This window comes from Erinaceus europaeus, chromosome X (assembly GCF_950295315.1).
Source record: "Erinaceus europaeus chromosome X, mEriEur2.1, whole genome shotgun sequence".
NCBI lineage: Eukaryota > Metazoa > Chordata > Mammalia > Eulipotyphla > Erinaceidae > Erinaceus > Erinaceus europaeus.
The window spans coordinates 37,941,691-37,963,902 of record NC_080185.1 but is presented as its reverse complement, the minus strand read 5'-3'; the positions used below and the strand labels follow the sequence as shown (position 1 = coordinate 37,963,902).

The following is a 22,212-nucleotide window of genomic DNA, read 5'->3' as shown; positions in this document are numbered from 1 at the left end:
AGAAAATAAATATTGTTATTTCCATTTTGCAGATAAAAAAAACCAAGATCCAGATTAAGCGAATTTCTCAAGATCACACACTATTCATATGCTATGGAAAACAGACTTGAACATTGCCAAGTTATCTCATTTCCTACATTTATCAAGAGTTAACCAAACTTGTGTCTCCTTCCTCCTCTTCCTTCTCCTCCCCCTCTCTTTTTTTCTTTCCCTAATAATCTGGCCATATGTTTCCTATGACTCCCAGGTTTCTCCCTCACTCCCAGACACTGACTTTCCATATTGAGATAAGAGATATCTATGGGTGGTGAGGTAGACAGAGATGGCACATTTTTAGAATTAATAAAAAATTTAAAAGAGATTATAACAATTTTTTTCTGGTTGCCCAAGGTCTAGAGAGTTTCTGTTCCAGCTTCCAATCCAAGTCATGCCAAACCTAAAGTTCTGCAGAAACTGATGTATTCTTTGGGTCCCTGAGTCCTTTCCCCATGTATACAAGTTCACTATGCACTGTCAAGAAGGTTCATTTTCAAAAAAAAAAAAAAAAAAAAAAGAAGGTTCATTTTCCTTGTAGAACAGAAGGAAAGTGTACAGAAAGGAAAATCACCACTGTAGGGCAGGCAGAGTATAAACCATCTATTAGAGTGGCTGTAAGCTAGGGAAGAGAGAGAGAGAGAGAAGAGAAGAGAGAAGAGAGAGAGAAGAGAGAAGAGAGAGAGAAGAGAGAGAGAAGAGAGAGAGAAGTAAAGGCTTCTTTTATCTAACCACTAGAAAAAGGGGCCAGATAAGAGTTTTATCCACAAGCCTCCAACTGAGATCTAGGCTGACCCCTACCCCAGACTTGGAAAGTCTTTCTTCTCTTGGGGTGGAGAAGAAAAGAAGTCTCCACAAGAAGCTAGTCACTGGGGTCATCTGTCAGGCCCACAAGCTGCTACAACCTACCACAAACCTACCACAACCTACTAGGGGACAGCTTCCTCCAATTCTAACTTTCAGACCCAACTCATTCCCACACCTTTTTCCTTCACAGTGATGAATCTGAGCTTCTTTCCCTTAACCTTTTAGTTTCCATCTCTGTGCACATGATTTTCAATGCCTCTAATGCAGTGAACTCCATATCACCACCCAGCCCCACCCCGGCTATGCTCTGGGGTAAGAGGAGGTAAAGGTGTGTGTGTGTGTGTGTGTGTGTGTGTGTGTGTGTGTGTGTGTGTGTGTGTGTGTGTGTGGTGTGCGTGTGGTGTGTGTGCGTGTGCGTGTGCGTGTGTGTGTGTGTGTTCGCGCGCGCGCGCGCGTAGGCAGGTGTGTGCGGTGGTGGAAGGTGCTAGCTAACCCACGGATCTCTGCTGTAAAAACTGAGCGGCAGGGACCGGGCATGCGCATCATCTTTGGGCTCATTGTGATGGGAACCGCTCCTCTGAGTCTCTACAAAGACTCTAGAGTGAAACCTCCCAACACCCCCTCCCACCTTTAAGACAGAAACACAAATGCAGAGGAGATGCAGCTTTTTGCTTCCTAAAGGGCCGCTTGCAGCCCAAAAGGGGAGTCCACGTGAGGACTAGTGGATTCTTACTGATACCATCTCCCGTGTTGACAAACGCCGCGCCAAAGCTTTGCAGTCCGGGGCTGCAGTTTGCAGTGGCGCTGAGCTGTGTGCGGCTTTAATTCCACGTCAGATCAACTTAGATCAATATCCCCCTACCGGCCCGATTGGAAGAACCCGATTCACCGGCGCTGAGCTTTTCCTGCTCTTTCGCTCTTTCCTTCTATCCGTCTCTTTAGACCCACCATCTTTTTAGGGGGAGTAAAGTGGCAGATTTTCTTTCCCTCTTTTGTTTCTTTAGGGGTTTCCGTTTGTTTGTTTTTCGGTGCTTTGTCTTGTTTTGTGTTGTGTTGTTTAATTTTTATTCTCTCTCTCTCTCTCTCTCTCTCTCTCTCTCTCTCTCTCTCTCTCTCTCCTCTCTCGTAGTGACAGGAAGAGAGATTGCTTTGGCGAACCAAGCTTGCAGCCAATGAACCAGCCTTCCAGATTGGTGTGAAGGCAGAAGTGAGGGGGGGGCTGGGGGTGTGAGAGAGCCTGGGAGCTAGAGGGAGCGAGAGGGAGACAGAGAGAAAGAGAGCGAGCGAGCGCTCACAGGAGAGAGAGGGAGAGAGAGGGACAGAAGAGAAGGTGGTGGAGGAGGAGGAGGACTTTTGTGGGTTGGAAAGGAAGAGTGAGCTAGAGCAAGTTGAGGGGAGGGGGTGTAAAAGCCGGCGGATTCTTTTTCTTTTGCTGATATTATTTTGACGACTCTCGAGTTGAGCCCATGCTCTTGTCAGCTCCGTTTTAGGCAGAGCATGGCCAGACAGAAGAAAATGGGGCAAATCGTGCTCCGGGCTGTCTTCTTTTTAGTCCTGGGGCTTTTAGGTCATTCTCACGGAGGATTCCCCAACACCATCAGCATAGGTAAGCGCCTGCAGTTGGGTCAGAATCTCCCGCACCAGGGAGACCACTACCTGGCAAGGCTGCCTTGGCCGCCGCGGGGCTCTGCCCTGCCTGGCCTGGGGAGGTGACCGCACGCCTGGTAATGAGCTGCATTTGGGGAGCTCTGTTAGCCAGCAAACCTGCGGGCAAAGAAGGGGTCTTTTGAGTCTGGGTCTGCGTGTGAGGGCTCTTGTGTCTCGGGAGCTCTGTGGGAGGCTAAGAGCCTGCAAAGCAGCTAGGAGTCGCGGCGGCTTTCTGCCCCGCAGCTCGGGACTTTGCGGTGGCGTGCGTGCCGCTGCTGGAAGTTGTCCCAGGGTGATGCCACCGGTCTGGCCTCTCTTGTGATCGCAATATGACCTGGGGCGCCCCGTCCTTGTCTGGGGATCCTCAGAGAAGGGCTAGTTTAGGGGGGCTGGGGCGGGTGGAAGCTCACTCTGGATACCCAGATCGGGCAGCAGCCAGGCTCGGCGGCGCCTGGGGTGGGAGGTGGGGGTGACACTGGGCGCTGAGCGAGGAGCGAAGTCACGCAGACCAGGAATTCAGGAATCACCGCGGTATCTGTCTGGAGCCTGGCTCCCGGGCGCCGGCGGGGACTTCTCTTGGCTTCTGTGTGTATTTACAAGTCAAGAAGTTAGAATTGTCTCTAGTCCTGTTCCTCACTCCTGCATTGTCCTGGGGACCCAGGGCAGCAGGGGCAATGAATTTATTTCTCTCCCCAGCCGTTTCCTTGCCTCAGCAAGAGGAACTAGAGTGTGGAGATGGGCGTCGAGTGGGGAAAAAGAGTGCAGAGGAGGCTGCCGCCCAGAGAGAACCAAGTTCCAAGCTCGGTTCTATAGTCCTAACCCCCAAAGCAGCCCCCTCCTCCGGCTGTTCCTTTCCCCTGTTCTTTTCAGCCCCCTATTATTCAGTTTAGAGCAAAATAGGGTTTCTTTTGGACAAAAACTGAGTTCATAAGTCTTGCAATACACACAGGTTGAAAATCAGTCACCTTTGAGTACAGCAGTACAGCACCTTTGAGAGATGTCTCATATCTGTAGTGCTCCGAAATTTCGATAGGTCCTGGGGCTTGAGGGGGGGGGGCGAGTTGACACCAGCCAAACCTCTGCTCCCTTTGCTTATAGGTGGACTTTTCATGAGAAACACGGTGCAGGAGCACAGCGCTTTCCGCTTTGCCGTGCAGTTATACAACACCAACCAGAACACCACCGAGAAGCCCTTCCATTTGAATTACCACGTAGATCATTTGGATTCCTCCAATAGTTTTTCTGTCACTAATGCTTGTAAGTACACCTGCTGTCCTCCCCTTTGGGACCACGGGACCTATTTTGCATTTTGCTCCTGGGGTCTGGGGTCTGCTATCTGTGCTGGGGGTGGCGGGTTAGATGATTGTCTCAGTAAACATTCTGGGGGGCTTGAGTCAATCCAGATTTCCAGGGGAATAAATAAACTCCGGAGGATCCTTCTGGGGGATTTAAGGAGTTACTGTGCAAAACTCGGTCGTGAATAATGTTTGATGCAAAAGTTTCATTTCCTCTCTGCTAAACTGGCATTCCACCGCCCCCACGTCTCCCCCCCATACACACCACCTCCACCATCACCACCACAATAATCACAATACATTTGGCACGGGGTGGGGGGGAGGAAGCTGAACAAAAAAATGAGAAAGAAATATCATGGTTGTTCAGGGAAATTATTTCTTCAGACAGGACTTAATAAGGAAGCCTCTTGATTGGGTCAGTTCAGGATGGGCATCACTTGACTGTTGAACCTAGTGCCTGGCTGTGGAAATGAAGCAAATTTGACAAACGCTTAATCTATAGGAATCAAATTCTGAGAGGTTCTGCAAATAAATGACCTTGAAGGACAAATTGGCCTGGGTTCACTGGCCTTTTTTCTGTCCTGCAAACCTAAAGTGTTCTTATAGGAGCTGATAACACTACAAAGGGATTACAAGTGATGAATGACTGGAAAACTGAGGGAAGAGTGAAGATAGGGCACCGGTAACTATTTGGAAAGCTGCCTGAGTTCTGCCTCCCCTAATGTTGCTCATCCTTGTTATTAAGTGCAGTTCATAACTCAGAGCAAAAACAGGAGAAAGGAAAACTGGATGTCAGAAGAGGAATTTCATCAGCCTTAAAGCCATTTCTGAAATCCATAATTGTGCCCCTAGATTGTTCCTCTATAGAGGGCTCATTTGGAGAAATAAAACAACAGGAATCTAAGTGACAAATACATAGCCTGTTGGGAACAAGTTTTTTACGGAATGGAATCTTTATAAAGATGATAATTTTCCATCTGATGTTATTTCATTAAAAGTTTTCATGACTGATGAAGGCATGGATATGTTTTGTTTTATGGTGTAATTCGGATTTTCTGTTTTTTGTTTTTTTTCTTAATTTTCTTTCAAGAGAGAAACTGATTTTACCATTGGCTGGGTGAAACTTTTGTATAATACTTCCTTCAAATTCTTTTGATTCAAAAGGATGTGATTTTGAGAAATTGTTGAAAGGGTCTTCCAGGGGCAGAGGTTCTTTGAGTCTAAAGGCATGGGTCAAGTGGATAGGAATGAAGTACTTTGCAAGAAATGTGACAGTTATCAGCTTTAAAAAAATCATAGCTGAAGGTACAGATCCTTATTTGAACATGTTCTGAAATACTCTCTATTTGACATTTGTTGGCTTTCCGGCACTGACAAAAATAGGAACTTATTAATTCCAGCTAAGTGCGAAAGTTACAAAATGTCTGTCTATACTTTGCATCTTATTTCAGTAATCCCAGCCTGTCTCCATAGTATTTACAACATACATTTGACTCTTAATCCTGCAGCACAGTTATAATTTCAAGTGGCCAAATTTTAAATGCAGCTTCCTAAGTATTCACTAGAATAGATTTAAAACCAAATATATGAGACTCCCAGGGTGAATTAATATTATTAATGAATGACATTTATTTCAACTCACTCTAGTGTCTTTTTTTAATCACTGATGAAGACTACAATAGGAGTGCTAGTTTGTGATGTAAGAATAATGTACATGGGGTTTTGGTCCTCTTTTTCAATGGTCAGATGAGATTGATACCTGTCATCCCAAGGCTGTGGGAACCCTAGTCAAGCAGCACAAAGATAATAATACTTGTTGTGTGAGAAACTCAGGTTTGAGAAAAGGCACTAAATCGTCCATACTGTTGTTGAGAATCCTTAATGACTGACCTTTCAGGGCAATAAAGATACAAAAGAAAATGGTGAAGGGAAATAAATTGATCAACCCCCTCCCCACCACAATCCTGCATAGCACTGTCACTTACAAACTTACAAGATTGGTTTATGACTGGGGGCTTGAAAATAAAGGCTAAAGTGTAAACTAGACAGCATAGGGGGAGCAGAAGGTGACCTCACTTATGCTAAATTCATACTTAAAGACACACAGAAATATCCAGAAACCAGTGACTATACCGAGCTGCCTGTTGCACTCTTGGATTTTACAGCTCAGAAGACAGAGGAAGAAAGATTATTACCTTCTCTGGACCCTCCAAAAGTCACAGTCATTGAATAGGAGGTCAGATCTCAAAGCAGTCTCCAGACAGCTGCTACTTAGAAACTTCCTATGAGAAAGATGATTATGATCTAACTATTATCCTATAGGCTCTGAATGCAGAAAACAATCTTCTCAAGATCTTTGGAAGTATATCTCATTTTTTCCTCTGGTGTATCTCATTTCTCATCTCTTTATGAAAGTGTATCTCTCATCTCTTTATGAAAGTGTATACACTTTATGAAAGTGTATCTGTTTATGAAAGTGTATCTCATTTCTTTCTCTGGCTTTGATTGTTCTTTTACTCACCAGAAGTCATATATCTCAGATGCAGCCATGCAATACCAGTTCAGTACTGGAGTCTGGCAAGTGACTCCCTAGTTCCATTCTTGCAATTGTTTGCATTACATTATTGTGCAGAAAAAATACAACCCTGGATCATCTGACCTGCTCCTCCCTACAGATCTAGGGAGAATTCAAGAAAATTCCAAATCTAATCACTTGTATCTCCTATCTTGTTCTAAGTACAATAGACAAAAAAACCCTCATATTTCCTCCATACTAGAGTTTATTTCTGTTCTGCTTGTGATCTTTCCTGCACCCTGAATTCTGAAGCAGTCACACACTTTGGATGGCAAAGGTATGCAGGTAACCAAACACCCAAAGAATATATAATAGATAATGTTTTCTGTGTGTATCCCTGCTCTCTGCTCTCCTGAGTTCCCTGAGTATCCAGATGTTTTTCTTGTAACAATTCCCCAAAATCAGTTATTTTAAATACTCTTCTTCACCAGCAGCAGTTTTTTCCCCACAGCTCCCAAGAGGTTTGCTTAAGAGAGACTCCAACTTCATTCCCTGTCTTAAGAGACCAATAAAATTTTTCTCAGGCTTTGAAAGATGGTTCATTTGGAATCTCAGCTCAAAGGTGAGCTGAAGTTCATCAGAGAGATTCATCTGATTTGGGTCTCATGTTCCTATTTCATGGGGATTAATTGAGTCTGCTGCTTTCCTTTTCAATTTGGCTAGATTACCTCCAGAAAGAAGAATATTATGTCAGGGTGTAAGCATGCAACCACACACACACAATCACTCAAGCATTATATATGGAACACACTCTCTCTCTCTCTCTCTCTCTCTCTCTCTATATATATATATATATATATATATATATATATATATACACACACACATATATATGTTACATGGTTTAAGATAAATATACATTTAAAAACAGATATGATCATCTTAAGCTTTGAGGTGTGTGGGAACACTAAGGAGCTGTTGAGTCCCGTTGGTATGGTTCTGCTGCCCTGTTTCCTCAGGAAACAGGTCTGATTCCATTGAAGTTCCCTCCTGTGTCTTGCTGCTGTGCACTTGTAGTGCACTCCATACTACATAGCCCCAGCCTCTGCAGTATCAGCTCATTAGCACACAGATCTCATATTCCCTCTCCGCACTGTCATTGCAAAAATTGCTGTTGTACACCTTTACAGCCAACAAATGTGTTCATGGGTTACACACTGTTTGCAAGAAGCAAGGAAAAGGCAAATGTAACCTTAAAGGTTATTCACCATGGAGTTGTGCTCTAAATGCATAGGCTTTAATAAAAATCTGTTGGTGGAGGCTCAGTAGTGATAGTGAGCCTGAGAGTAGGACTTGGGAATGAAGGCTGTAATGGGGCCCAGGCTAAATCCTTTTTCCAGACTAAATCTAACAACTCATCAGATTCACATTTTTAATCCATTTTTTTTCTTTCAAACCATTTCAAATGTACCTGCTAACTGAGAGAAAGGTCCTTTCATAACTGAGTGCATTTCACTGCTAAGTGTACTTAGCTGAGACAGGTTTCTATCTCTTGCCCATAGATTCACCATCTAATTATTTAATTATTCTAATTGCCAAGATCCATTTAACTGTTTAGATCCAATTGGGAAGGAAATGTTCCCTCCTGATCTTAATTTCTTCACTTCGGTGGGTTTTGTTTTGCTTGCCTTCATGTTTGTTGTTTTCATATAAGTCTTTAGAACTAGGGTGAAGACCTGAAGCATCCTACCCTCTAACAGATCTTTACATAGTAACCAACACCACCTGCTCCAGTGCCACCTCTCAGCCTCACTACCTCATCTCCCCACCTCCTTTTCTCCTCTTTTCCTCTCTCTCTCTATCTGCTCACCAGTCTTCAATAGACTCACTGGCTCAGTTCAACATTTAGACCCTCTCTGCAGTTTGTTAGCCCACTGAAGCAAGAAGAGGCCTCCTCCATGGTGCCAGTCAGAGTAAATCTCTTCTTAAATCACCTTCTTACAGGGTTTATTATGGATTTTTAAAAAATCTATTTTTTATGTGGAAGGGAGAGAGGAAGGTGATGCTATTCATTTGGGCCATAAAAGTAGATGGCAATCAGAAGACTGTAAATGTGAGCTTCCAACAAAGTGCATTACCTTCCCCTAGAAGACAGTTTCCTGTTAATCTGCTAAATTGTGGGGCAAGGAGGTTGGGGGCAGCAGGACAGGAAGCTTTTTAAGGAAAGGGACAAAGAAGACTATTTTGTTCTCTGTCTATGCTTACTGCAAAACAGGTCACTATTTTTCTCCCTCCAAAAAATCTTAACTTTTTTTTCTTAAATGAACCTAGTTTTCCACATTCCCCACTTTGTGTCTAGCAAAGGTTGTTTCCTTAATTTTTCATTTCTCTCCCTACTTTGGAAGACTGAGTGGGAGCACTGGTTGGGTTTTTTATTGTATTTTTTAATTTCTAATATATTTGTAAATTTATTTGCTGTGGGTAGTCAGAGGTGATTGGCTGGCTTCATTTTAACAGATTGAAAAATAAATGAAGCTGCAGATGTGTTGAGATATTGTCATTAGTCTTTGTTGGATGAGAGACTTGTCATTTTCATGCAATTGCTGAAAGGATTAAAAGACAACAGTGGCTTAAAAAAAAAGGCCTGCATTTTAGGAGACAGAATTTCTGACGCTGGGGATGGGAAAGTTAGACATACTTATTCAGATTATTTAACTTCAAACATCCTAGATGGAGACTGTAAATCTTTCATGTTACTTTTTTATCTACTCTGAAGGTCAAGAATATTATCTGTACACTTTGCTTGGTCGATTAAAAAAAAAACTAAATTAAACGTTGACTGTGTTTCTTTGGCCTTGATATTCTGAGTTTAATTAGATGGAATGTCCACAGGAGGGTGCAATTAAAACCCTAAGTGGGGGTAGTGAGTATTCTCCAGCAGGAGTAGCAGAGCTGTGAAGATAGGAAATACTCTCTCTCTCTCTCTCTCTCTCTCTCTCTCTCTCTCTCTCTCTCCTCGTGAAGTATCTGGGCTCCAGAGGAAGAACTACAAAAAGCCTTACCTGTAGGTTAAGACTTGAGTAAGTTGTAGTAGCCCCTGAAAAGGGTCAATGCTTGGCAAAAAGTTAATATGAATAGAATTTCTCCTCTTCACACTTTACACCCACCTCTCCCTTTCTTGCCAGTTCTATTGCTCTGTCTGCCTGACTACATGCCGTTTTATGGTCTCTAATTGATCCCTGATTCCAATGTCTGGTCTACAAAAAACTTACCTAAGGGTCTTATTCCTGGTCTGGACTTTTTTTTAAATTATCTTTATTTATTTATTGGATATAGACAGCCAGAAATTGAGACAGAAAGGGGAGAGAGAGAGAGAGACCTAGACCTGCAGCCCTGCTTTACTGATTTGTGAAGCTTTCCCCTGCAGGTGGGGACCAGGGGCTTGAACCCAGGTCCTTGCACACTGTAATGTATGTGCTTAACCAGATCTGCCACCGGCTGGCCCCCCAGCTCTGGACTTTTTCAGGACTATTTTTCCTCCTTTATCAGAATTTTTCAGCCCTTATTCCATTCTCCTGAGGACTCAGATACTGCACTGGAAGTTATTGCTTTCTATCTAATATAGTTGAAAGGGGTTGATAAGGAATTCCTGTGCCTACCAGAGTGGTGTATTTCAGAGTCAAAGAGGTGGAGGAAGATGGTAAGGAAGCTAGGATTCAGACTAAAAATTTCCTTTTCCTGGAATGGCAGGTAGAATGCCAAAATTTTCAGGTAGTATCCCCCTGCTGAGTGCTAAATGGAAGCTCTGGAGAGATTTGGAATCCTTGCCCACCAGTATCTCCTCCCCAACTCTCTTCACCCTTCCTTAGCTTTGTCTACAGTGTACTCTCTGGCCTCTGTACCAATGCAAATAACTACAATATTCTCTTTCAAATGTTCATTTCTTCATTGGTCAGTGTATTAAGTGCTTATCTCCACCTCCACCATACCCCACCCTCCTGGCCCTCCTGTCTCTATTTCCTCAGTTCCTTTGTTTAAAAAATATATATTTAATTTCACTCATTTATTGAATACAGACAGAAACAGAGCTGGAAAGAGGAGTTAGAGAGGGAGAAATAGAGACACCAGCAACACTGCTTCAGCACTCAAGAAGATTCCACATACACACACACCCCACACGAACCTGAATTCTTGTACATGGTAACATGTACACTCATCTGAGTGTGTCACAACCTAGCCCCATTTCTTTAGTTCTTAACTCACCACAGGCCCCTTTAACAGCTGATCTTAACACAGTTTGTTCTTTATTATTGTTATTATTATTTCTTTATTGGGGGATTAATGGTTTACAGTCGACAGTGAAATACAATAGTTTGTACATGTATAACATTTCCACATAACAATACATCCCCCACTAGGTCCTCTTCCCCCATCATGTTCCAGGACCTGGACCCTCCCCTGCAACCCAGAGTCTTTTACTTTGGTACAATACACCAACTCCAGTCCAAATTCTGCTTAGAGTTTTCCCCTCATACATTGTTTTTCAATTTTTGCCAGTGAGTGAGATCCTCCCAATACCCATCTTTTTGTTTCTGACTTATCTCACCTAACATGATATCTTCAAGCTCCACCCAAGATGGGGTAAAGAAGGTGAATTCACAATTTTTAATAGCTGAGTAGTATTCCGTAATGCAATTTGTCCTTATTGGGAGTAGAGTGGTAAAGGATAGGAATGAGGAGAGGAAACCCCACAGTTAATGATATTTTAGTCCTACAAAGTACAGTTTACTCTAGAACAGCATTTCTCAGCCTTTCATATACACACCAGCCACCCGAAGATCATGGTTAAATGAAGATTCTCATTCAGTAGATCAGCAATGGGTCCAAGAATTTATATTCCTAGCAAACACCCAGGCAATGTCAATATTGCTGATACTCAAACCTCAGTTTGAGCAAGAAGAGCCCAGAGGATGGGAGACTATGTTGACTACAAGGAGAAGTTAATACTCGCATCTGTAACTTTTTGCTTTTTCATTTTTGACCCAAGACTGTCCACATCATATTCCCTACCAGAAATTTTACTACAATTTTTATCAGATTGTCACATAATACCTTTTAGGATCCTCTGAAGAGGCTTTCCAAAACATTAAATAATGCACAATAATTTTTTAAAAACCTTCAGTAAAAATTAGGGCACCAAATAGATGATGGGTATTGAGGGGGCACTGGAGTTTCCTGAAGATAAGGGATAGTCCCTCAAACAGACTCACCTATTTTTTTTTCCAGTATTTGACCTCAAACGGGACATTCTGATATCTTGTTTAGTCATTGAGATTTTTGTTGTCTTTGACCCTTCAAGTCATACCCTTTTGGTGGTACTGGGTATATTGCCTCTTCTGAGAATGGCAGTTTGCTATAGTTGATGCTCTCAGCCTCTGGGATCCCCATAATTACTTTGAGATAATTTCAGAATTGAAATCAGTTTGTAATAGTGGTGGCAGTGGAGATTTTTTTCTAAAAATTTCAAAAATGTTGCAGTAAAAATAGTTTCTCCTTTGCAAATTACCCATTGCATTCAGGACTCCCATACATATAGCTGCCCAGCAAATAATCAAACTATCAGAAATGCAGAGATGAGTTTTTTGGAAGGGGGCAGTATTTAGCCTATAGAGAAGAAAATTTGTGAACATGATGTGGGTCATGGTGTGAGTGAAAACCTTTGCAAATTTAAAGTAGAAAAGTCTAACATTTATAATCAACCAAAACATGTTGTAGATTCTCAAATAACCTCACATTCCATGACTATTTCTTAAATTGTTGGTTTGTTTAAAACAGTATTTATTTTTTCCTTTTCTCTCTCTGAATCTTGATGGAATTGAAGTTCAGAATCCTCTGGTCATCTTCCCCTATCATTTTTTCTCACTCTGGGGGATATGGACCAGAATTCTTTTGAGGGTGTAGAAGGTGGGAGTTCTGGCTTCTGTAATTGCTTCTTCAATGGACATGGGCATTTGCACTTGCATTCATACCCCCAGCCTTGTTTCTGTCTTTTCTTAGTGGGGTAGGACTCTGGAGAGACTTAGGTTCCAGGATAAGAGTCAACCCATACCTGTGACCTTGGGAGAACTACTGCAGTTTCCAGTGGAATGAATGGGGACACAGAATTCTGGTGGTGGAAACAGTATGGAATTATACCCCTGTTATCTCATTATTTTAAAATCAACATTAAATTACTAATTAAAAAAACAATGAAAGCATTTAGCAAAACAAAACCCTAACTGTTTCTTGGATCGGTTCACTTGCATCAGAAACACCAGAGATGCTTGGTATACATATGAATTCTTTTTTGTTTTATTATTATTATTATTATTTAAGAAAGGAGACATTAACAAAATCATAGGATGGGAGGTACAATTCCACACAATTCCTGACACCCAATCTCCAAATCCCATCCCCTCCCCAATAGCTTTCCCATTCTCTATCTCTCTGGGAGCATGGACCCAGGGTCGTTGTAGGTTGCAGAGGTGGAAGGTCTGGCTTCTATAATTGCTTCCCCGCTGAACATGGGCGTTGACTGGTCAATCCATACTCCCAGTCTGCCTCTCTCTTTCCCTAGTATGGTGGGTCTCTGGGGAAGTAGAGCTCCAGGACACATTGGTGGGGTCTTCAGTCCAGGGAAGCCTGGCCGTCATGGATCTGACTAAATTGAAAGTAGGGCACCAAAGTAAAAACCTCTGTGGTGAGGGGGAGGGTGGACATGCAGCTTCCTGGGCCTGCAGGTGGGTGGGATGGGATACAATCTTTTGGTGGTGGGGATGGTGTTTATGTACACTCCTATTAAATTGTAGTCATATAAATCACTATTTAATTAATATGAGAGGGGGAAATTTGATTGTATGTCTAACAAAGGGACTTCTCAAAGTTAAACCAATTACCAAATAATGTGTTGTTAACAATAACTATCCATTGTCTTCTTGAACCCTAAGACAGCAGGAACCTCACATTTCCACTATAGAGCCTAACCTTCCCCCAGTCCTGGGACATATGAGTTCTTAAGTCATACTCAAGATTTTTGCATTAAGCCAAAACTATAAGAGTGGAGCTTTTAAATAAACTCAGTGACTTTAATGAAAACTCTATTGCTGAATCAGAAACCCCGATACTTTACACAGAGATGTGTGGCTTCAGACTGAATATTTTTTGAACACCTACTAAGCACTAGGCACTTTTTCATGCTACTTCTTAGCTAAATGAGGTGTGCTGGCCCATATAAGCATTAAAATTTAACTGAAGTTTGAAAATCCAAAACTTAAAAGTCCAGTCTCTGAGACAAGGCAAAAATATTCTTTAGGATAAGTAGAAACAACAAAATGGTATGCTTTCCATTTTTGCTCCTCAGAAAATGATTGGTCCTTAGCAATGCTACAAAGGTAGGTGTTACAGCAAATGCCAACCATTTATTAAAAGTGGAAGTATAGTAATGAAATTATACAGTATCTATTCTGCCATCCTTGCTGTGAACAAATTTAAAAGCAGGGCTAAAATAGTATTAATAACTACCTGAACCCCTATCTCGTGGAAGACACTGTACTAAACATTTTGCATGTTTTATCTCTAAAATCATCACAGTACTGCTAGAAGATACTTCCACCTGCATTTGATACAAAAGGAATCAGAGGTGGTTCTGAACATGTAAGTAACTATCTCAAGGACACACAGATGACTAATTTGTGATATCAGAATTCTGTCCTTATTTTCCTGGTTCTATATCCTGGGTTGTTTTAGGTGATGTCAGATGAATTACATATATGTTGAAGTTGAGACACACATGGGATGATGGGGCCTGTGACCATCTGATGAGTCCATACCCCTACCAGAAGACATTTAGATCCATTTTTAAAAACCAGTGTGGCTCAAACAAAATGTTATACATGACATCCAATTAAAAGTATTTGTCAAGACAAAAACAATAAGGAGTTGAAGCAATGCATTTATTCTTTTGTAAAAGGGTGTGCCACCAACAGTGGCAGTCAGGCAGCTGCGTGCCACCCTCACCCTTCTCCCATCTCTTATAACTGACGCAGAACTGTCTCCTCCAACCCTGGGCTGGGCTTCAGAGTTCACAGTCTCCCTATTGTCTAAATAAGGAAGGGAGTAAGACAGTCTGATGGTCTCTGCTGAAACATCAGCAAGCACTGCAAGGAACTATGATCTGACCTAAATAATACAAAACTTCTGGCCACAGGTAGTTATACATAACAATTTACAAAAAGATTTTTTTGTACTAACCAGTTGTCCTGGTCATGTACCTTTGAAAAGAATTCCTAACCATCTCTCACAAAAACATCTGTAACTGAACCTGGGGTAGTAGAAAGTGGTAGGTGAGAGTTTTGGACCTCTACATTATATCTTCTTCTTCTCCTCCTCCTCCTAATTAAGTGACTTTACTGGTAAAGGGAAACTCTGTTAAGTGACAGGCATAATTACTGAGAAGAACAAAGGGAAGTTCTTAGTTAAAACCCTATTTTGACTTTCTCTCTTTTTTTTATTTTTTTCCTTTGTTATTACTGATTTACAAAATTACAAAATACCAGGGTACAATTCCACAGCATTCCCACCACCAGAATTCTGTGTGCCCATTCCCTCATTGGAAACTGCAGTGGTTCCCCAAAGTCACAAATATCGGTTGACTATTATTTCTATAACCGTCTGTCTATCCATCTACCTATATTTTTGCCCAGTTTTTCTATAGTCCTGCCTTCTCTTCCTTTCCTTTCTTCTTTATTTTTATTATTTTATTTTATTTTACTTTCTTTTTTTAATGTGCCAACAAGGTACCTCAATATGGCAGAAGCGTCTTTCTTTTGTCCATATACTATTATCATCCTATATGCACACATTGTATTTCCAGTGACATTTCATGGTTACACACAACTCAACTCTTGACTAAACTTCCCCCAGGCAAGGCTGAAACCTGCAACAAGGACAGAGTGTAGTTCAGATTAGTTAGAATACTCCTGGAGTGTGTGTGGTGTGGTGGTGGTGGTGGTGGTGGTGGTGTGTGTGTGTGTGTGTGTGTGTGTGTGTGTGTGTGTGTGTGTATGTGCTCTGTCAAAATGATATTTTCTCATTGTATTATCAGACATTAAGAAACTGTGTCTTATACCATTGCAGCCTTATGTTTTTCTACATATTTTATTTTATTTTATTTTATTTTGCTACCAGGGTTATTACTGGGGCCTGCACAACTCTACTACTCCTGGAAGTTATTTTTATTTTTCTTTATGTTTTGGTAGAGGGTGGTAAACACACACACACACGCACGCACATGCACACGCACACACACACACACAGAAAGAGAGAGAGAGAGAGAAAGGAGAGATTCCTATAACATTTTTCACTGTTCATGAAGCTTCCTTCCTGCAAATAGAGGCCAGGGGCTTGAACCAGAGTCATCTCACATAGTACTGTGTATGTATATATTATTTTTTATTTATAAAAAGGAAACATTGACAAAATCATAGGATAAAAGGGGTACAACTCCACACAATTCCCACCATCAGAACTCTATTATCCCATCCCCTTCTTTGATAGATTCCCTATTCTTTATCCCTCTGGGAGTATGGACTCAAGGTTATTATGAGGTGCAGAAGGTGGAAGGTCTGGCTTCTATAATTGCTTCCCCAGGTGCCCAACAAAAGATGAGTTGCTGTAAAAGCTGTGGTATATATACACAATGGAATACTATGCAGCTATGAAGAACAACGAACCCACCTTCTCTAACCCATCTTGGTTGGAGCTAGAAGGAATTACGTTAAGTGAACTAAGTCAGAAAGACAAAGATGAGTATGGGATGACCCCACTCATAAACAGTAGTGTATGCTCTACCATCAGTGACCTGACCTCCTGGTTATAGATTTTATTATTTGTAAAGGGGAGAAATTATCTTGGATGATCTTTGAAGAGCTTTCCATTTTGACATCTTGTCCTTAACTTTTGTTCAATATCCACTATCACCTTTTTTTTTTTGTTTAAGAAAGGATTAATTAACAAAACCATAGGGTAGGAGGGGTGCAATTCCACACAATTCCCACCACCCGATCTCCGTATCCCACCCCCTCCCCTGATAGCTTTCCCATTCTCTATCCCTCTGGGAGCATGGACCCAGGGTCATTGTGGGTTGCAGAAGGTAGAAGGTCTGGCTTCTGTAATTGCTTCCCCGCTGAACATGGGCGTTGACTGGTCAGTCCATACTCCCAGTCTGCCTCTCTCTTTCCCTAGTAGGGTGGGTCTCTGGGGAAGCGGAGCTCCAGGACACATTGGTGGGGTCTTCAGTCTAGGGAAGCCTGGCCGGCATCCTGATGACATCTGGAACCTGGTGACTGAAAAGAGAGTTAACATACAAAGCCAAATTGTTGAGCAATCATGGACCCAGAGCTTGGAATAGTGGAGAGGAAGTGTTGGGGGGCAGTACTCACTGCAAACTCTAGTGTACTTATGCTTTCAGGTATATATTTTGCAGTAGTTTATGGATACGTGTGAAAATATGCTCTCTCTCACAGAAACTGGTGTATATCTAGGTTTTGAGTCTTTGTTAGAAAGTGAACCACGTGAGATGGAATTAGAGTATACTATGAAAGGAAAGGTCTCACCCGAGTAATGAAGCTGAAAGGTTGTCATTCCACACGTGAAGTCTCTGGACACAGTCCAAAGTGAAGCATCTTGAGGTGGCAATCGTTGTGTTAGTTAGGTTGTGATAGGCAGATGCAATATTATTTGATATGGATTGGGAGAGGCATACGGGAAAGTGTGCCCTATCCAAGGGTTCCAGGATAGGGGAAATAGAGGCTCTATAGTGGAGATGTGAGGTTCCTGCTGTCTTAGGGTTCAAAAAGACAATCAATAGTTAATGTTATCATCACATTATTTGGTAATTGGGTTAACTTTGAAAAGTCCTTTTATTAGGGTTTGCTGTACAGTACCCAGTATCTTGTGTATAGCTGTGCTATTGGTTGCTACTGATCTACTTGGTCTAGGCCTTTGAGAGAGTCTGCATATCAATTACACAGCCTATATATTGAAAAGTTCAGTTTGTGTTTTGAAAAACTTTGAGACATACAATTAATTTCCCCCTCTCATATTAATTAACTAGTTATTTATATGACTACAGTTTACTAGGAGTGTACATAAACACCATTCCCACCACCAAAAGACTGTGACCCATTCCTACCACCCACCCCCACCACCACCCCCCCGGCCCAGGAAGCTGCATGTCTACCCGTCACCACAGGGTTTTTACTTTGGTGCCCTACTTACAATTTGGTCAGGTCCTGCTTTTAGTTTCCCTTTCAGATCTTCTTCCTCAACTTCCGTTGATGAGTGGGATCATCCCACACACATCTTTATCTTTCTGACTTAGCTAACTTAACATAATTCCTTCTATCTCTGTCCAAGATGGGTCAGGGATGGTGGGTTCATTGTTCTTGATAGCTGCATAGTATTCCATTGTGTATATATACCACAGCTTTCTCAGCCACTCATCTGTTTTGGGGCACCTGGTTTGCTTCCAGGTTTTAGCTATTATGAATTGTGCTGCTATGAACATAGGAGTACACACATCTTTTTGGTTGGGTGTTATGGAGTCCTTGGGGTATAACCCCAGGAGAGGAATTACTGGATCATATGGAAGGTCCATGTCTAGCCTTCTGAGAGTTTTTCAGACTGCTCTCCACAGAGGCTGGACCAATTTACATTCCCACCAGCAATGTAAAAGGCTTCCTCTGTCCCCACAACCTCTCCAGCATTTGTTGCTGCTGTCCTTTTTGATGTATGCCATTCTTACAGGAGTGAAGTGGTATCTTAGTGTTGTCCTAAATTGCATTTATCTGACAATCAGTGACCTAGAGCAGTTTTTCATGTTTGTTAGCCTTTTGGATCTCCTCTGTAGTGAATGTTTTGTTCATATCCTCTGCCCATTTTTGGATGGGGTCATTTTGCTTTTTGGTGCTTAGTTTGCTGAGCTCTTTATATATTTTGGTGATTAGTTTCTTGTCTGATGTCTGGCATGTGAAGATCTTCTCCCATTCTGTGAGGGGTCTCTTTATTTGTTTAATAATTTCTTTGGATATGCAGAAGCTTTTCAATTTGATGTAGTCCCATTGTTTTTTTTTTCTGCTTTAGTCTTCCTTGCAATTGGGTTTGATTCATCAAAGATGTCCTTGAGGTGTATGTGGGAAAGTGTTTTACCAATGTTTTCCTCTAAGTATTTGATTGTTTCTGGTCTGACATCTAGGTCTTTGATCCATTTGGAGTTGATTTTAGTTTCTGGTGAGATTAAGTGGTTCAATTTCATTATTCTGCATGTTACAACCCAGTTTTCCCAGCACCATTTATTGAAGAGAGCCTCCTTTTTCCATTTAATCCTTTGGGCTCCCTTATCAAAGAATAGATGTCCATAGGTGTGGGGATTTATTTCTGGGCTTTCAATCCTGTTCCACTGGTCTGTGTGCCTATTTTTGTTCCAGTACCATGCTGTTTTGATGATGATGGCTTTATAATATAGTTTAAGGTCTGAGAGTGTGATGCCTCCATTTCTGTTTCTTTTCCTCAAGATGGTTTTGGCAATTCTAGGTGTTTTCAGGTTCCAGATAAATGATTGTGGTGTTTGTTCTATTCTCTTAAAGAAGCTTGGTGGAACTTTGATGGGTATTGCATTAAATCTGTATATGGCTCTGGGGAGAATATTCATTTTGATGATATTTATTCTTCCAGTCCATGACCATGGGATATCTTTCCATTTCTTGGTATCAGTTTCTATTTCCTTCAGTAGTGACTCATATTTTTCAGTATACAAGTCTTTCACTTCTTTGGTCAACTTTATTCCTAGGCATTTGATTGATTTTGCTGAAACAGTAAATGGGAGTGATTTCTGGATTTCTTCTTCTTCATATTTAGTGTTTGCATAAAGAAATGCCACTGATTTTTGTATATTGATTTTGTAGCCTGATACCTTGCTATATTGCCTAATAACTTCCAGTAGTTTTCTGCTGGATTCTTTAGGTTTTTCTATGTATACTATCATATCATCTGCAAATAGTGAGAGCTTGACTTCTTCCCTTCCAATCTGTATTCCTTTGGTTTCTTTCTCTTGCCTGACTGCTATTATCACCTTTTCTTACTGAAAGGTCATCCAAAATAAAGCCCTTCAAATTTTTGTACATCTATAAATTCCTCTTCATATACATCTACTCTTTGTTTTTATAATGATATGATGAAAATGTCAGACCCTTAAAACCGATGGACATATTCCCAGACAACTACCTGTGATCTATCCTTGCTTGCATCTTAACTCTTCCACTTTCTAGCTATGCCATCCTAAGTAAATTCCTTAACTTCCTTGTGCTTTCGAGTTCCTGGTTATAATGTGGGGATAATTATAGTGCCCACCAAACAGGTCTGTTGCAATGTTTAGATTAAAAAAAAATCACAAATCCACATAAAGTACCAGAAATAGTACCTAGCACATACTGGATATTACTATTATCATTATAACTTATTGAAAAACCTTTGAATTCCTTGTCCTAAAAGCCAAAACTTAGTATAATTGGAAAATTAAAATCTACTGTCACTTTAGGGAGTGAAATCGGGTCTTAATTCTTCCCCATTTCTAAGTGATTTTTTTTTCTGCCAGTGAAGCCATTGCCAGACACCTGAATATCATCAGCTCACATCCCAGGCTTCCTACAACTCTTGCCCACTTATCTAAATTCATTCAGCCTGTTTGTTTCTTCTGAGCAACAGATACTCAGAAACTGAAGAGACTCACCAGTTAAAGGACTCAGAGGTGCCAGATGGTGGCACACCTGGTTAAGTGCACACACTACAGTGCACAAGGACACACGTTCAAGCCCCTGGTCCCCACCTGCTGTGGGAAAACTTCAGGAGTAGTGAAGCAGGGTTGCAGGTGTCTGTCTCTCTCCTTCACTGTCTCCCCTCCCCTCTTAATTTTTCTCTGTCTTTATCCAATCATAAATAAATAAAAATATTTTCAAAAAGGACTCAGAGAAGTGCTTTTCTACATAATATAAGGATTAAAATTTCAAAAGAAGATCTAATGTCTTCTTTCCTGAGCTCAGCTCTCTTCATCTTTAAATCTATCTTCTTATTCTTATCACAAGTCATCAGTTCTGTTCTTTTATGACAATCTGTTATCTAAACATTATGGGATGATTTCTTTACCTCCAAAAGGCCAAGGAACACCTTCCCCCAACACACACACACACACACACACACACACACACACACACACACGTCGTCTGACAGATGATTTGGAATATATGTCTTTCTGCAACCAACTTGTGTGCCTGAGACCATGTAACACTTAATATTATTATATATAGTCTTGTTATACATGGTCTTGAGAAAACAAAACAACCTTGAGAAAATACGCAGGTCCAGTACCCAGGATCAGACTCTACAGAAGTCCTAGACATAGAAATGGGGTTGACTACTGAGAAATGCCAGAAACTGTAAGCAACTCACCAAGTCCCCCTGAAGGAAGCACCTTCTTCTAGCGTTTGCCCTTCTTCCGTAGCCAGTCAACAGCGTTAGTTTGAGCCTGATGTAAAGTTTCGAGACCTCCTTTGAATCTGGAGAGGTGGCAGTCATTGACTATGTGGGTCATAGTCTGTCTGTAGCTGCAGGGGCAGTTTGGGTCGTCTCTGGCTCCCCAGCGATGGAACATAGCGGCGCACCGGCCATGGCCTGGATAGCGATTGAGGAGGACCCAATCATAACATGCTAGGTCAAAGCCGGGTTGACGTTTGCAGGGGTCTGTGATGAGGTGTTTGTTCTTTACCTCAGCTGACTGCCAACTCTGTTTCCAAGAGTCTGGGACAGAGAAGTTCAGTGTAGGCATAGGGGACCAGATTGGGTGACGAGACGTCAAGCGTTGGACAGGGTGGGCGAAGATATCTGCGTATATTGGCAGGTCCGGTCAAGCGTAGACATGGGAAATGAACTTAGATGATGCCACATCCCGACGAATATCTGGCGGGGTGATGTTGCTAAGAACTGGCAGCCATGGAACCGGGGTGGAACAGATGGTTCCAGAAATTATCCTCATGGAGGAAGCACCTTGATTTCCTGGAGTACCACACAGACATTAATGAATCAAGAGTCTAGGGAACTGAAAAGAGAGTCATTCAGTATTTCCCATCCTTTTTTAAGAGAACATATTGCCCTGACACATATATTTCTCTGGTTCTAGTCACTTTCTGGTGACTCTAATCATGTCATCTTATCATGTTATATTTGAGAACAAATGAAGAGACATACTTCTGGCATATGTCTTAACCTAGTCAACTGACTAAATATCACAACTTTTTACATTTCTACTTTGTGCAAGGACTACTAAAGGTGGTCTCTGACATCCTAATTTTTATCAGTTCCAACTCTTCCTATCCTCATTTCTTCTCCTCTGATTTGATGTTGGTGCTATCTCTTCCTATTTACCAGACTGTTGAAAACATCACAATATATATTACATAGAAAAGGAGAATTATATGCAGTGGCTTTTCCAACAACCCAATGTATGTCTTCGGGCAATTTATATAACCTCTCAATCTCCTCATCTGTGACATAAGGATTCATTTAACAGCAGCTTCTTTTAAAGTTATTGTGAAGGTTGTATGAGTTCACCTATGCCAAACATTCACCTACCACGATGTCTATAACATAGAGCAACTGTTCTATGGATGATAACTATTTATAGTATAGACCCCACTATATTCAATCATGTCATCTTTGTTTGGAATTGTCTGGGAGGACATGATCCCTTCTGAATTTTTCTCTGAGCTAGATATGCTTTAGACAAAGCAGTCATGGTAGTAATATGATCTTCTTGACATTTGCTGG

General features: G+C 41.5%; 1 protein-coding gene across 3 annotated transcripts in view; it reads left to right on the top strand.

Annotated features, from left to right (window-relative positions):
* The first annotated feature begins 2,123 nt into the window (after positions 1-2,123).
* GRIA3 (glutamate ionotropic receptor AMPA type subunit 3) overlaps positions 2,124-22,212 on the top strand; it is a 460,874-nt gene continuing 440,785 nt past the window's right edge. For all 3 annotated transcript variants that reach the window (XM_007524278.2, XM_060182793.1, XM_007524279.2), the window contains exons 1-2: positions 2,124-2,446; positions 3,586-3,744. In XM_007524278.2, coding sequence (XP_007524340.1) covers positions 2,338-2,446; positions 3,586-3,744 — 268 coding nt within the window. In that variant the 5' untranslated portion in view covers positions 2,124-2,337. The remainder of the gene's footprint in view (positions 2,447-3,585; positions 3,745-22,212) is intronic.